This window comes from Erpetoichthys calabaricus, chromosome 14 (assembly GCF_900747795.2).
Source record: "Erpetoichthys calabaricus chromosome 14, fErpCal1.3, whole genome shotgun sequence".
Taxonomy (NCBI): domain Eukaryota; kingdom Metazoa; phylum Chordata; class Cladistia; order Polypteriformes; family Polypteridae; genus Erpetoichthys; species Erpetoichthys calabaricus.
The window spans coordinates 96,677,147-96,693,702 of NC_041407.2; the positions used below are offsets into that span (position 1 = coordinate 96,677,147).

At 39.1% G+C, this 16,556-nt stretch overlaps 1 protein-coding gene across 1 annotated transcript in view; it reads right to left on the reverse strand.

The window, feature by feature from the left end:
* The window catches only part of tbkbp1 (TBK1 binding protein 1), a 90,313-nt gene extending 74,487 nt beyond the window's left edge, over positions 1 to 15,826 (reverse strand). Inside the window, exon 1 of the mRNA XM_028818707.2 lies at positions 15,358 to 15,826. Within this exon, the coding sequence (XP_028674540.1) occupies positions 15,358 to 15,690 (333 nt within the window). The 5' untranslated portion in view covers positions 15,691 to 15,826. The remainder of the gene's footprint in view (positions 1 to 15,357) is intronic.
* Between the last annotated feature and the right edge of the window lie 730 nt (positions 15,827 to 16,556).

A 16,556-nucleotide genomic window follows, 5' to 3' on the forward strand; every position in this document is an offset into this window, starting at 1 on the left:
TTCCAACCCAAAGGGCTCAACCTGTGAGGCAACAGTCCTAACCACCGTACCTTTGTACCGTACAATAAAGGGCAATAGTGTTACAGTGATCTTGTAAGGTACCTTGTCATAGGTGCGAGATATTTCCATCATTGAAATATAATATTAGATTAAAAGCGTGGCAGTGAGAAGCCTCTTTCTTGCTACTTGGTAATCACAACCAAAAGATTCAACTAGTTGTCAATAACTTTAATATTCATGTTTAGAATAATATTTCTAGTTTTGTTAAACATATGTGGTCACCTTGGGCTATTTGGCAAGAATAACAAAAATGCATTCAAATTCATTTGACAACAAACCATACAAAAGGTAGAATCTTTAGTACAAGCTATTGAGATTTTGAAAACAAAATGTTTCATTCTATTTGTTTTCCGCAGTCCTGATTCATTTTATCAGACTGAGTGGGTGAACATATTAAAAAAAAAAAAAGTACAAAATTCAATGGTGCAGCCAGCAACTGGCTCTCTTCACGCTATTTTTAGCCGCTAGCTGGGAGAATCTGACTAGGTACAGAGTGCCACAACTGTATTAGTCACAGCAATGGAATAGATCGGCAGGTAATTCACTCTTTAAGATCTATAAAGCTACTGCAATTTGTCAGGAGCATGCTGTTCCTCATGATGGAGTGTACTGTGGAGGTGGTGACCATCTTAATCTTAGACTTAAAAAGCCTAAAAACAATTTCAGAAAACACAGATAAGGAAAAGGAATCAAGACCCTGACAACAAAGTAAACAGCCAATAAAACAAAAAGTCTAAATCAAATCATGCTGTGATGACCTAAACTAAATAGAAGAAACAACGGCCTCTGCCTGTTTTCCTTAAGTGGCAAGCTTCAAGATGCATCCTCTTGTCGTTTTTTTTTAATACAATGACATGGTTTTGCAGTAGGCAGCATGGCCTCTTCAAAGTGCCTGGGTCACATTTCTCAGGATTAGAAATTGCATGTGTCTGTATGTGTATAATGCGGACAATACAGTAAGTATGAATCATTCATCCTTTGTTTTCTCAGGCTGATAATGCCTTACTAAGAATCAGGACCTTGATGTGGAGGAGAGGCTTATGGACCTTAGTGATCTTTTGAGCTATGTTGGATCTGATGGATTGCTATCATATTAAAAAGTAATTTAACTGCTAATGTGGTGTTTAAAATTAAAGGACCTGGCAACTTTAGACAGGGATGGGGAAGTTACACTTGCAGTGCTGCACGCTTTTTTTTTTTTTTTTTTTAATTGAAAAGATACATTTTTTCTTCCACTTTACGCATTGAATCTTTCTATGCTACATACGCTGCATTTGTTGTTTTTAAGTCAAGCATCACATTTCAAATGTCACAGCTGCATCATGAATCACAAAAGAGTTTCCAAACTTAAAAAGGGCATCACAAAAGGCACAGCTTAAGGAATTCAGTGGAAAATCAAAAGTGTTATGTGCTCCATTTCCAACATCGCTTGTAGAACAAAAACGTCTTGAAATTTTGATTTTGTGCTGCTGGCTCACTCAGAGCTTTGAATGTAGTCCAATTAACAATTCACTTTAATTTTACATGGCACCTTTTACAGAGCATGCATCATAAGATGCTTTATCCTGCTATATAATCTCCACAATGATAAACTTAATCAGACAAATCTCTGTGGAGGAATTTTTCAGTTGCCAATACAAAAATTCCATCAGCCTTATTGTTTCAATCAAACCTCTTGAAGCCGGAGGTGAAGTTCTCACATAAACACACTCAAAATGCAGCTTTTCTACTTCCGTCTGGTGGCATGGAAGGGATACCTTTGAGTTTGCTGGTGTAAAATGGACAATCCTGGGATATTTGTTGCCTGGCTTTTCAAATGTCACTTTTACACAAAGACAACAGTGAATTCATTTCTATCCTCAAACTTTCATCCATTTCTGCCACATTCTCTCATAGAAGTTTTGTGTTGGCTTGGTGACCACAGGTCTTCAAATAGACATTTACTCGTACCCATCACTAAGTATTCATGTGTGATGGACAGGCTCCCTCTTTAGATATAGTCCCTTTCTTTGCAACCCAGAGTTGTGAAGCTAAAACTGTTATTTTTGCAGGTTCAGAACCAAGGATAATAAAGATTAAATATATATGTAAACTTTGATAAAAATATATACAAAAAGATCAAATTAAATGTAACCTGTATTGTGCATATTATCTTCCAATTAAAACATTAAAGCATTCATGCTAGGAAACATGCATCAAATATAAACCATTTTACAATCCCATTTTAATATACACTGCGGTGGGCTGGTGCCCTGCCCGGGATTTGTTCCTGCCTTGCGCCCTGTGTTGGCTGGGATTGGCTCCAGCAGACCCCCATGACCCTGTGTTAGGATATGGCGGGTTGGATAATGGATGGATGGATGGATTTTAATTTACAGTATGGCTACAAGATGTTTTGCTGTTGTTAGATTCACTACTACCTCTCTGTTGCTGCTGCGATAAGGATGCATTCTTCATGCCAATGTGAAGTCTGTTGGTTGAGCCTGGTCAAATGGAAGCATGAGGATTGCAGACACAATACTACAATGACATTCAATGTGTAACTCCTCCACAAAACAATACTTTTCCCATAAAATGGCAAAAATTGCACAATAAAAATATACAATATGAAAAGTATAATGTACATATTACCAGCAATGTATGAAAAGCAGGCATTGTATAGAATGCCCGGCATTTTTAAACAAAGTATGAAATATCCAAATTATTTTAATATTATATATACTTCCCCTAGGCATTGTATGTAATACTTGGGCATTATATAGAATGACAAATGCTATTTAGGCAAAGTATTAAAAGACAGTCATGAAAAGGCTTTTATTGAAAAGACATACAGTTAGGTCCATAAGTATTTGGACAGAGACAACTTTTTTCTAATTTTGGTTCTGTTCATTACCACAATGAATTTTAAATGAAACAACTCAGATGCAGTTGAAGTGCAGACTTTCAGCTTTAATTCGGTGGGGTGAACAAAACGATTGCATAAAAATGTGAGGCAACTAAAGCATTTTTTTAACTCAATCCCATCATTTCAGGGGCTCAAAAGTAATTGGACAAATGAAATAACTGGAAATAAAATGTTCATTTCTAATACTTGGTTGAAAACCCTTTGCAGGCAATGACAGCCTGAAGTCTTGAACTCCTGGACATCACCAGATGCTGGGTTTCCTCCTTTTTAATGCTCTGCCAGGCCTTTACTACAGCAGCTTTCAGTTGCTGTTTGTTTGTGGGCCTTTCTGTCTGAAGTTTAGTCTTCAAAAAGTGAAATGCATGCTCAAGTGGGTTAAGATCAGGTGACTGATTTGGCCATTCAAGAATTTTCCACTTCTTTGCTTTAATAAACCCCTGGGTTGTTTTGGCTGTATGTTTTGGGTCATTGTCCATCTGTATCATGAAACGCAGCCCAATCAATTTGACTGCATTTAGCTGGATTTGAGCAGACAGTATGTCTCTGAACACCTCAGAATTCATTCGGCTGCTTCTGTCCTGTGTCACATCATCAATAAACACTAGTGTCCCAGTGCCACTGGCAGCCATGCATGCCCAAGCCATCACACTGCCTCCACCGTGTTTTACAGATGATGTGGTATGCTTTGGATAATGAGCTGTTCCACGCCTTCTCCATACTTTTTTCTTGCCATCATTCTGGTAGAGGTTGATCTTGGTTTCATCTGTCCAAACAATGTTTTTCCAGAACTGTGCTGGCTTTTTTAGATGTTCTTTAGCCAAGTCCAATCTAACCTTTCTATTGTTGAGGCTTATGAGTGGCTTGCACCTTGCAGTGCACCCTCTGTATTTACTTTCATGCAGTTTTCTCTTTATGGTAGACTTGGATATCGATACTGGAGAGTGTTGTTCACTTGGTTGGCTGTTGTGAATTGGTTTCTCTTCACCATGGAAAGGACTCTGCGATCATCCACCACTGTTGTCTTCCGTGGACGTCCAGGTCTTTTTGCATTGCTGAGTTCACCAGTGCTTGCTTTCTTTCTCAGGATGTACCAAACTGTACATTTTGCCACTCGTAATATTGTAGCAATTTCTCTGATGTTTTTTTTCTGTTTTCGCAGCTTAAGGATGGCTTCTTTCACCTGCATGGAGAGCTCCTTTGACCGCATGTTGTCTGTTCACAGCAAAATCTTCCACATGCAAGCACCACACCTCAAATCAACTCCACGCCTTTTATCTGCTTAATTGATAATGACATAACGACGGACTTGCCCACATCTGCCCATGAAATAGCCTTTGAGTCAATTGTCCAATTACTTTTGAGCCCCTGAAATGAAGGGATTGTGTTCAAAAAATTGCTTTAGTTGCCTCACATTTTTATGCAATCGTTTTGTTCACCCCACTGAATTAAAGCTGAAAGTCTGCACTTCAACTGCATCTGAGTTGTTTCATTTAAAATTCATTGTGGTAATGTACAGAACCAAAATTAGAAAAAAGTTGTCTCTGTCCAAATATTTATGGACCTAACTGTATATGAAAAAGAAAGAAATACAAAATAAAGTATAAGACTTTCTTATTGAGGAAAACAGGAGAAAATAAAATATGAACCTACTTGTTGCAACAAGGAAGGAAAAAAAATGTATTTTAAATTGCACTGAAATGCAAATGAGGAATTCTCCATCTGAGGCAAGCGTCGAAAGTCACGTGACGTTAGAAACGTCATTAGCAGGAATATTTTATACTTTGCCTTTTGGCATTGCATAGAATGCCTAGGAAATATGTGAAATGTTAATCGTTTCATATTTTGACGTCCAATTTTCGGCATTCTATATATTGCCTAGACATCCTCATTGTGATTATGTAATCTTACTTCTATTTATTATTTATTTTATTTCTATTTATGTTATTTATGTTAATTGTATGTTTTTTCTTCTTTTATTGTAAAGCACTTTGGCCACAACATTCCTATGTTGTTTTAAATGTGCTATATAAATAAATTGACATTGACATTCTATACAATGCCTGCATTTCACACATTGTCGGTAACATATATATAGATATAGTGCAAAGTGCTCTACTGGCAGCACTTAATGGGCTGACTGAGTGCATTTATAGCTCTGGGGATGAAACTGTCTCTGACCCTCAAGTTCCATACATGAAAGGCTCTTCATCATTTGCCAGATGGGAGAAGTTCAAAAAGACAATGGCATGGGTGAGTGGAATCCATGCAGATGATGGTGGCTTTCCTGAGGCAATGTGTGCTATAGATGTTCTCCTAGAAGCTGCACCCTGACAATCCTCTGCACTCTCAACACAACCCACTGTACAGCTTTCTGATCAGCAGCTGAGCAGATGAGATACCACACACAAATACAATTGGTTAAAATGCTCTCCGTGGTGCAGCGGTAGTAGGTCAACAGCACCTGTCGAGGGAGGTCAGCTTTTTTCAACATTCTTAAGAAAAACAGCCAATGCTGTGCCTCCTTCAGCAGTGCCATGGCATTAGCTGTCCAAGAAAGGTCCCTGGTGATATATATCCCTAGGAACCTAAAACTTGATACACCCTCCACCCTGTCCCCATCGATAAAAATTAGAGCATGATTCTCATCGTGTGATCTTCTGAAATCAATGATGAGCTCCTTGGTCTTCCCTGTATTGCAGGATAGGTTGTTCACTGAGCACCATCTCACTAGATTTTTCACCTCTGCTATGCAGGATAATTTGTCATTATTGGAAATTGGTCCAATCACTGTTGTGTCATCTGCAAATTTTATGATGGTATTGGTGGTATATGCAGGTACACAATTGTGAATGAAGAGGGAGTAGAGGATGGAGCTCAGTACACAGCCTGGTGGTGTGCCCATGTTCAGGATTATGGTGGAGGAGAAATGGAGGGTCAGTCGTACCACCTGATGGTGCTCCTACAAGAAGCTAAGGATCCAATTACATAGTAGTATGCTGAGCCCCAACTGGTGCAGTTTATGATGAGCGGAAAGAGGAAAACAGTACAGAAAGCAGAGCTAGTCTACAAATAGCATTGTCAAGTATGTGCCCCGTCCCTCTAGATGAGTCAGGGCTGTGTGCAGAGCTAGAGAGATGTCATCCTCAGTAAATCTATTAGCTCTGTAAGCAAACCGATGAGTTCAGGGAGAACAGATAAAAATTCATGCCTCAGCACGTAGAGTGATGTGTTCAAAGCTAGTTTAGCAACTCAGTATTTGACGTAACACACATAATATTTTATTATATACCTGTTACAAAAAATGTAAGCTATTAAAGTGCTAACAAAAAACTTCACAATATATTTTCACCTCTAAAGATACAGAAAATCAGTCACATTTAATATTCTAAGAATTGTGCTTCGGGATTGTCCACATGACACAACCATTAACGCAGTGTGGAACAGATTTATAAATGGGAATATTGAACTTAATTGTACAATATTAAATGCTACTTTGTAATGGCACTTAGGAGGTATTACAAATGGCCCACACATCTGCTATCATGTCTATTTGGCACACATTCTCATATGGCAGCTAAGGCACTGGACACTAAAGCACAAAGCTGGCAGCTAAATTCCTGTCTGTGACCCCAAGAAAGTCACTTAAAGTGTCTGCCTTTCAACCATAAAGAAGTATCAGTAAACATCCATCCATCCATCCATTATCCAACCCGCTATATCCTAACTACAGGGTCACGGTGGTCTGCTGGAGCCAATCCCAGTCAACACAGGGTGCAAGGCAGGGAACAAACCCCTGGCGGGGTGCCAGCCCACCACAGTATCAGTAAACAAATGCTATTATATCCTGATCATGTAGGTCACATTGGGTAAACGTGTTGGACAAATATAAACTAACAATGATATCTGACACTATGTAAATGCAACTTGTCAAAAATCAGTAGTCCGTCAACTATATCTAATTTGACAAACTTGGCAATCAAGTGGTTTCTAGACTAGTTTTATGTTCACATTTTTTTCACCCTTTTTAATTATGTCATTAAAAGTATATTAATTAAATTGTAATGGCTGCATTTTAGAGCTGTAGATTCTGTCATTTCACCAGCAATTCTAAATTTGCTTTGATAGGGGTCTGCATACAGTTGTGCTGACTAACGGACTGCCATGGAATGGCAGCAGAGACTTAACTTGTATCTGTAACTGCTGGAACAAGCTCATTAACAAAAAGTGTACATATATACTTTGTTTAGAAATTGTATTATTTTTTATAATTATAATTTGCTTGTGGTTACAACATACTTTTCAATTTTTAATTTGGTTCCATTTGCCTTATAGGACAATGTATAAAACCTGTGGCATATTATACAGTTAGAGACACCTTAGAAGTAACTTTTGTACTGCAGAAATTATAAAACATTAAACGTGCTCAAATGCATAACTAAACGGTAGTTAGATTGTTCGATAAACTAAGCATGCTTTATACAGTGTATATATTTTATTACAGTAATCTCTAAACAGTGAATGAATTGTTAACTCCATATTTTCTAATCTTAGATCTACAAATGTTGTTAAAGAAAATTATCAGGCGGCACAGTGTTTACCTCAGTGGTTACCCCTCACAGCCCAAGAGACCCTGGTTTAAACCCTGGCCGAGACACTGGTTGTTTGGATTTTCCACATTTCGACCATACTCATGTGTGGACTTTCTCCAATTTACCTTGTTTTCCTACCACATGCTATAGGTGTGCAAGTTACATTAATATGAGTTTCTTAATTGGCCATCTGTGTGTGTGCCCTGCAGTGCATTGGTTCCTTGTTCAAAGCTGGTTCATACTGTTCTCTTTTGGCAACCTTGAGTCTTGCATTCACAATAACTGGGTATTTAAAAAATGCATTTTATTTATAAAAGAACATCATACTGTATATCTAAAGAGGCCCTGCAATGGCCTTGAGCCATGTGCTAACTGGGATAGGCTACAGCAGACCCCCACAACCTTGTTCAGGACTAAGTGTGTTAGAAAATGACTGATGTCTAAAGAGGGAAATTAATTATTTCACAATATAACGACTGAACTTTGTATCTTATTTAGCTGAAATCTGTCAGTTCCTAATAGCAAGCAGCATTAAGGGCTTTACTTGAAAGCTCATTAATTTTGAGTAAAAAATAATATATATTTATATTTAATGTACTGTATATAAATTTCCACAGTATTAAAGTCCAGTTTTTACCAACTGAGGCAAATTTCTAAACTAAAATCTATACACACACACACTATATATATATATATATATATATATATATATATATATATATATATATCAGAGAGAGAGAGAGAGGTCCAAAAAAATACAGAATCATATAAAGGACTAACCTGTAAAGGTTCACCAAGTGCCATAGTGTGTGGAAATCTAGAGACAAAGTTCTTAAGAAAACCAAATTCTCTCATACTTACTGTATTTCAATTGATTAATTAAATTCATTATATGTGCTACAGACAAGGAGGGTCAGCAACACCTTAACCTCCTTAGATGTTTGAGGAAAGCCTGTATGTCTCAGCCTTTGTTCACCAATTCTACAGGTGCATATTGGAATCCATCCACACTGGCTACTCAAACTTGAGCTCTGCACAAGGTGACACAGAGTATTTCTGGTACATACAGTAGCTCCTGTCTGACCAGGACATAAGACAATACTGCTACTACTGCTATTACTACTGTATAACACATACAGCCTTAGAAGGGCAAACTTTATTATGAAAATCCTTGGTTTTTCTCCAGGTATCCCAGTTTTATACCTATCTCCCAATAAGTGCTAGTTTAACTGGTGATTCTATTTTGGACCTGTGTCAGAGTGGGCATGCAATTGAGCCCTGCAATAGATTAGTGTTCCAACCAGGGTTGGTTTCCGCCTTGATGCTTTACAGACTGGCAATCCTGAATTAGACTAAGTGGGTTAGAGAATATTATGATATCAGTAAACTGGAGATATTTTCCTATTTTTTATTGAATGCCTTACATGCATACAAGAGATGTCTCAAGATAAGCAAAACATACGATTTATCATTGGCAATACCTGGTGATAAAGTTTTTAATCACACTTCTGCACTTGTGTTTAATAAGAGAATACACATCCTGGCGTGTTACAAACCACACCTCAGCAAGAAATCTCTCACTTTTAACTGACACCATGTAAAATGCCCAGAAACTAAAAAGTAAAGACAGGGTAATTCTAGCAGTTGGACTTGAAACTACAAAACCACAAGCTAACACCAAATCCTTTTGTGTTTCATATCAAGTCTCTTAACCAGTCTGTACTTTAATTATACCACTACACATATTGGCAAGATGTGTTGTCCATTGCATTTAAAGTGCTTTGTGCTTGCATTTTCATCACATAATAATATACAGACTGACCAATGGCAATGATGTGCAAGTGATTCTCACCTACTTCGTCACTGTTTAATTACAGAAGATAGAAAGGTTTCAACTGTCAGAGTTCCTACATGGCAGCACCGTCAAACACCTGGTCAAGAAGACATGCAGATTCTTCTATCCAGTGTTAAGATGCTACAGACATACAGCATAATCATCCTACTAAAAAAATTTAAAAAGTAATAATGTTCACAAAACTGACATTATACTATATTTATTACAACATTATCTTCAAGAAAAAACAACTGAAATGTAAATAAAAATTTATAAAAAAAAAAGCTAAACACAGTATTGTACAGTATATAAAATGAATCAAGTGTTTTGCTGTATCACAGGGCCACAGCGGGAAAGAGTCAGGTGTAGAAGACAAAGTTTTAGGCACATACATAAAAGGGACAATTTTCAATAAAGGATAAAAATCCTTATAAAGAGAACTAAGTGAAAGAGATTGTTCTTTTTAAAGCAGTTCCTGGAACATGTTAATTAGCATTTAATACACATAATAAAAACGTGTACAATTCTCCATAACCTCACATATGGGTATAGGTCTGCTTCTACGAAAAAGCTCACAATGGTGTGCAAAAGAATAAAATCTCACCACAGTAAATGTAGTAGTTTATGGAGGAATATTTTGGACAAAAATAAATAAACATGCAAATGAATGCGAGGTGAAATCTGACAATAAACAAAAACCAAATGATATGTGAGCATAAACAATTAAATGTGTCATGAAATACAGCATAAGCTTTTGCTGTTTTTTTATATATTTAACTGTTTCCTCATGTATTTATTTAAGTGAGATTGCACACAACATAAAATATGCCTTGAAATGAAAACTGTCATCATTACCCATCAACGTTGAGAATGTAGGCTCTAGCGAGTACTGCATTTTGATTGGTGAATCATTGGTAGAGTACAAGTAAGTCTTAAACATGAAATGCTACATTAACAGATGTCTGCTCGGATGCAGACTCCCGTAAATCTGCGGTAATCCTGGTCAACTTTTTCTGTCACTTGTGCCTCACAGATAAGCTGTGGTAAAGCGCATTTAGGGGTCTGTGGCAGTGTGTGTGTGTTTAAATAAAAACAGAGCACTCAAGCTCCTGGTAGGTGTGCGAGGCTGTGGAGCTGTGTGATTGTAGGGTATCTGCTGTGGAGGCAGGCTGATTGCTTGATTAGTTCAGCTATTCCACATCAGCACTCTGAGGGACCTAATTGAGGATGCCGTGCCTGCAGGAGTACAAATTGGGAGCCTACAGTAGGAGGAGGAGTAAGCAAAATGAAGAGAGTAAAATCAAAGAAGTGATTAAGACTGGGAGCAGGCACAGTGGAAAGGAGTCATGGTGGTTGGGAGGTGGACCCACAAGGAGCAAGATGACAGCGGTCTGGGGGCAGATTGCTCCTGCTGTGTTTCCAGGGAAAAGGACCAGCTGTCCTTCAGCATTCTGTAGGATGGCAGTGGGACAAAGGACCCAGGCGTGGGCACCTCAGTGGTGACTGGTTGTGGTAGCTGGGGCACAAACTGTTTTAGGGGTTGACCACGCATGCTACAGTCTCAGCTCCCAGCTAAGAGACCTAAAGGGTGAGCTGGGGCTGAGAGAAGGAAAGAGAGGCACCGAGGCTCAGGTTAAGAAGGACCCAGTTTTATCCTTTTGATTTCAACATAGAGTTGGGTTTATTGACTTATTTATTTGAATTTTAACTTCGCCACTGAACACTGTCTATAAAGACTTTTGCACTGCACTTAATTTTTGTTTAAACATTTTTCGGACAATAAAAGCACTTTGCATGTTTTGCTCCATCCCCTGTTGTAATGTATCATCATTCGCCCTAGTTCATCTTAATTTCATGGCTATCAATGTCCCGGTTCAAGGAAGCAATGCCAGCTCCAGGCACCCAGCCATCGCATGAACAAAGTTACAACTCTGAGCTGTAGTTTGTTTGCATTGAGACGTATGCAAAGTTGCTAGGCTGTGACATCCCTCTACTGATGATTCAAACAATCAAAACAAAGTACAGTATTCACTAGAGCCCACTCTCTCAGTCTTAATGGGTGAAAAACACAATTTTCATGTCATTGAAAGAAATAAACGAAGACCTAAGCAACAAAAGCATACGGTCATTGGGCGTGTACATCCATGCATTTATCTAATCAGCCAATCATGTGGCAGCAGCATAATGGATAAAATCATGTAGATACATATCATGAATTTCAGTTAATGTTGAAATTAAAACACCAGAATGGGGGAAATAAAATGTGACCTCAGGGATTTCAACCATGGCATGATTGTTGGTGCCTGACACATTGGTTAGAGTTGTTCTGTAACAGCGGATGTCCTGGCACTTTAAAGCACACAACAGTCTCTAGAGTTTACTCACAATGGTACGAAAACATCCAATAAGCATCAGATGTGAGGACATAAACACCTTGTTGATGAGAGGTCAGAGGAGAATGGCCAGACTGATTCAAGCTGACAGGAAGGCTACTGTAACTCAGATAACCACACAATACAACTTTGGCAAGCAGAAAAGCAACTCAGAATGCACAACATGTTGAACCTTAACGAGTGATGGGCTACAGCAGCAAAAGACCATGTTGGGTTCCACATGTCAGCCAAGAACATAAAGCTGAGGCTGGAGTGGGCACAGGATCTGCACAACTGGAAAGAGTGAACACCGGAAAAATGTAGCCTGGTCTGCTGAATCTCAGTTTCTGCAGAGGCACACATAGGTAGGGTAATATTACCAATTTCTTACCAACAGTATGAATCCATGCACCCAACCCGCCTTGTGACAGCAGTCCAGTATGGTGGTGCTGGTGGTGTAATGGTGTGGAGAATGTTTTCCTGGCACACTTTGAGCCTGTTAATACCACTCTATTGTCACTTGAATACAAATGGCTTATTTACGTGTTGTTGCAGACCATGTACTGTACTTCCTTTCATAGCCACAATTTACCCATATTCTGATGGCTACATCCAGCATGACAACACACCATGTTACAAAGCAAAAGTCGTCTCTAACCGATTTCATGACAATTAATTCAATGTTCTTCAGTACCCCTCACAGTCACTGGATCAGAATCCAACAGAACAACTTAGAGATGTGGAAGAACAGATTCTCAGTATGAATGTGCTGATAAATTTGCAGAAATTGAGTGATGCAATCAGGTCAACATGGACTAGAATCTCAAAGGAACGTGACCATCTTTTTGTGGAATCCATGCCACAAGGAACTGAGACAGTGGAGGATATTAATTAGTGTTCCTAATAATTTGTTCGGTGAGGGTATATTTCAAGATATTTATTTATGCTCATGCATCATTGTGCTTTTATTTACGTATTGTCACATTTCACAATACATTAATTTCCACTGTTTAATTTTATTTGAAATATTACTCCATAGTAGCCGAGACTACATTCTACTACTTAAATAACATCAGAGGCCTTTCTCTTCTTTCCATGTTAAGTGATAAGTGTTTTCTTATGTCTCAGTCCCCATCTCATTTGCAGTCATCTCTTCAATCTTCATGCAGTATCAACGGAGTACAAGTACTTTAAAATACATCCACTAGAGTCCTGACTCAGACCAAGCACAGTGATCACATCACACCTCAGATGGATCAAATACAGAGGCGGCCTGTCACATTGAGGATTGTCAATATGACTGTGCTGCTAACTTCAAAAGCTGTTTACACCAACGTTTTTAGACTACCTGCTTAAAACCGGGATACAACTAAGCTATTCTGACACAACTCTTTAGGAATTCTAATGATGTTCTATTAAGCTTCATATTCTCTGTCCTTAAATTCATTGTTCTAGCTTGATCATTTGTAACATTTAAGTCAAGGGAGAAGGACTCATTTCCTCCCTCAGCAGTGACGTGCACAGACCTTTGGATGGAAAGTGGTTCACAAGTAGGAGAAGGGGCAATTTACAGAACAGGATTTGTAACCTTTTAATTCCCAGAAATAAATTAGTGCCTACTTTTATTTATGCGTTTCTTTTTTTTTTTTTTTTAATTTCACTAACAAAGTGGATATAACAACGGGGGCATTATAATGTTCAAAACCTTGGCAAAAATGTCCGTGATTGCTGATTATGTCAGATTACCTGCAAACACACTATACCCCCACTTTTAAGTATATTTTACTGTAAATCTCCTAATATAACACATCTTAACCAGATGAAAGAGCAAATAAAGGGATTTCCATCTAATTAAATAAAACACCAAATGGACTTTAACAGCAAGAGTTCACATCATAGCACATCACTATACGTTAAATGCTATGCATAAACATTTCCATCATATGCTGCATTATTATTATTTTTTACTTTAAGGCAGAATGAACACAATGTTATGGAACACCATCATCGTATGATTCTACCAGTTAACACTATTTTCAGTTGCTACACTGGTGCTGCATTTCACGGAATTTCAGAACATCATACGATTAGGACACTGTGGTATGAATTTCAGCAAATGCCTCGTGTGGGGCCATCACTAATGTAGAGAGAAAACATGACAAGTAACAACAAACCTCAGCTCCATTTCTAATTCACTGCTTAATCTGAACAAGTACTGTGATGATCTTGTACATTTCCCAGAGTTTTTCATCAATTATTTTGCATCTCGCAAATCAAACACTCCTGAATGAAGCCAGCCGTATTCACATAACACACTATAGTGGTCAGCTAAATAAAAATTTGAAATGCCTGCTGTCTCATGTGCTTGCGAAAAAAAATGCTTTGACCACATCCTTGATCTCCTAAAGAAGCAACAATAAAACAATTTGTGTAGACTGTGACATGCCAGAATTCCAGGAAACCCAGATAATGACAAAGCCGGCCGTCAAGATATGAGCAGACTTTACAAAATTTACAAAACTGTTTGCAAAGTTGCTCTTTATTGACAGAATCGCCACTCTTATGTCCCCTGGTCGTTAACTCTGGGCAGCAAAGCGATTATGTTGCGTCTATTAGACACCTAACGGGAGAAAAAAGGCACTTCGGCCAAGGCGGTGGAAAGGGCAGAGGCTCGAGCCAGTGCAAGCCACCCTTTTGTGTACTTCCATGGCACTAAATCCACCTTACTGTGTTCGTTTCATTGAATGCACTCTCTTCACTGTTAATACTGCGGTTTTACATTTCTATTTTATTACTCTCATTATTCGTTCCCGATTGTACTGAAATAGCTTAGCCGGCCCGTAACGCTGAATTTACAATAAGCAGGAGTAGGAAACGGATTGATGACTTGCGCGATTTATTACAAATCATTTTGCCAGCTCCGCAGATCACCTTGGGATGGAGGGTGCTGTAATCTTCCCTACAGACAATGAATGATCCTCGTCGTGCAGAATAAGGACGGCGATAGTTTGGATCACCCCGTGGTGCTTTAGATCGTGGGGAGCAGCACCGAATAGGAACATGTGAAGAGTAAGCTCAGCGTTCGGTGGAAGGGAGCAAAGTACACAAAGAAGGGAATAATAATGAGGAGGACTGTGATGACACTTCGGAAGATCTAAACTGCATGTTGCAGGGCTTAAAAAAAGCCGTTCACTTGGTGTTCCCATTCCTGATACAGGAATCGGTTTCTAACGCTCAGGATAAACAATGAGCCGATGTTCTTCGCAGGTCCGTAGGAGACGTCCAGAGTACATCATAATAAGTCAACTGGCTGATGCTTTTGTTCATATAGTAAACATTAAATCCAACGTCTTGGTAGAACGGACGGAAAACATCCTAACGCAGATCTGTCAGTCTGATGAAAAGCCAAAACGTCAAACAACAAACCAAGCGATTGTTTGGTTGCGAAAAATATTAATAAGCCAGTAACACAAAAAAAAACTCTCTGTACTAAGTACCATAGAAACAAGCAGGTACAGGCCGCTGCCAGTGCGGTCAACCTACCCTCACAAAAAGAAAGAAAAAAAAAAGCACACGCAGGACGCCAAGGATACTCACGTTCGTCCGCTGCGCCGTCCTTCCAGCCCATCTTAGTCCCGAGGTGCGCTCCTCCGAGGAGAGGCGGCTGCACCCACGTCGCGGGGCGTGGATTGAGCCAAGAGGAGCGCGCGGGAGGAGCACCTGCGCCACGGCTCGAGAAAGGGAGAGCACCGCAGGAGTAAGGAGTGACAGTGTGCGGGAGACAAAGCGATCCTCGGCAGTCGCGAGCAGCAAACAGCGCAGCAGCAGCAGCAAAGTGACATCGAGAGAGAGAGAGAGAGAGAGAGAGTGTGCGCGCGCGCGCCTTTTAGCGAGTGGGCAGGAGAGACGCCCGCGTGCGTTACTGCGCATGCCCAAGGGCACCGTTGAATGAAGGTGAGAGGCTAGTGCGCGGACAATGAGGAGTCCACGCAACCCCAGCTCCAGATGAAAATGCTAAGGGGCACAGCTTGATAAAGATTATAAAATCCAACATGCAAAAACATACTCAACAGTGTGGTTTCGGAGTGCGACACAGTATTACGTCAATTAAATGACCCATTGGAGCCGGTCCACGCAAGTCTCTTCGTGTCAGTCTTGTGACTTGGGGGTACACCGTTTAAAGAAGCTATTCCTTACACCAAAAAAGTAAACTGTCCAGAGATCATTTTTACATAATTAAGGTAGAAGTTAAACAAAAACAAACAAAAACATAAGTTATTGATACTTTTAAGTTACAGTGATCAGATCATTGTATGTTTTCAACGATGATCTCAAATTTTACAAATTATACCAAAACGTAGACGTGATTTGAGGAAAGCAAACTTTATGGGGATGAGTAAACACCTAGAAAACATAGAATGGGAACGTTAAAACCCTGCAACTATGAACGATTTCAAATCCATGCCCAAAATAAGTACATGTCTAAACCTAACAGGAAAAAAAGAGCATAAATCATCCGAAATGGAAGAAAATCACCGCACAAAGAGAAGAGAAAAAAACAGGCCAAATAATTCAGACTTGGTGGAATAGGAACACAAGAGAAAACTTGACAACTTCTAAGAAGCATCTGGATGAGATATTAGGACAGTTTAGCTAAATAAGCTTGATGGACTAAATGGTCTCCTTTTGTTTGTCATATCTCTATTGCTGCTCGTATGTTAAATTTCCCCAGACTTGACAAGTCAACTTACTTGATATTATCCATAGAACTAAATATGCAGGGCCATTATCAGCGT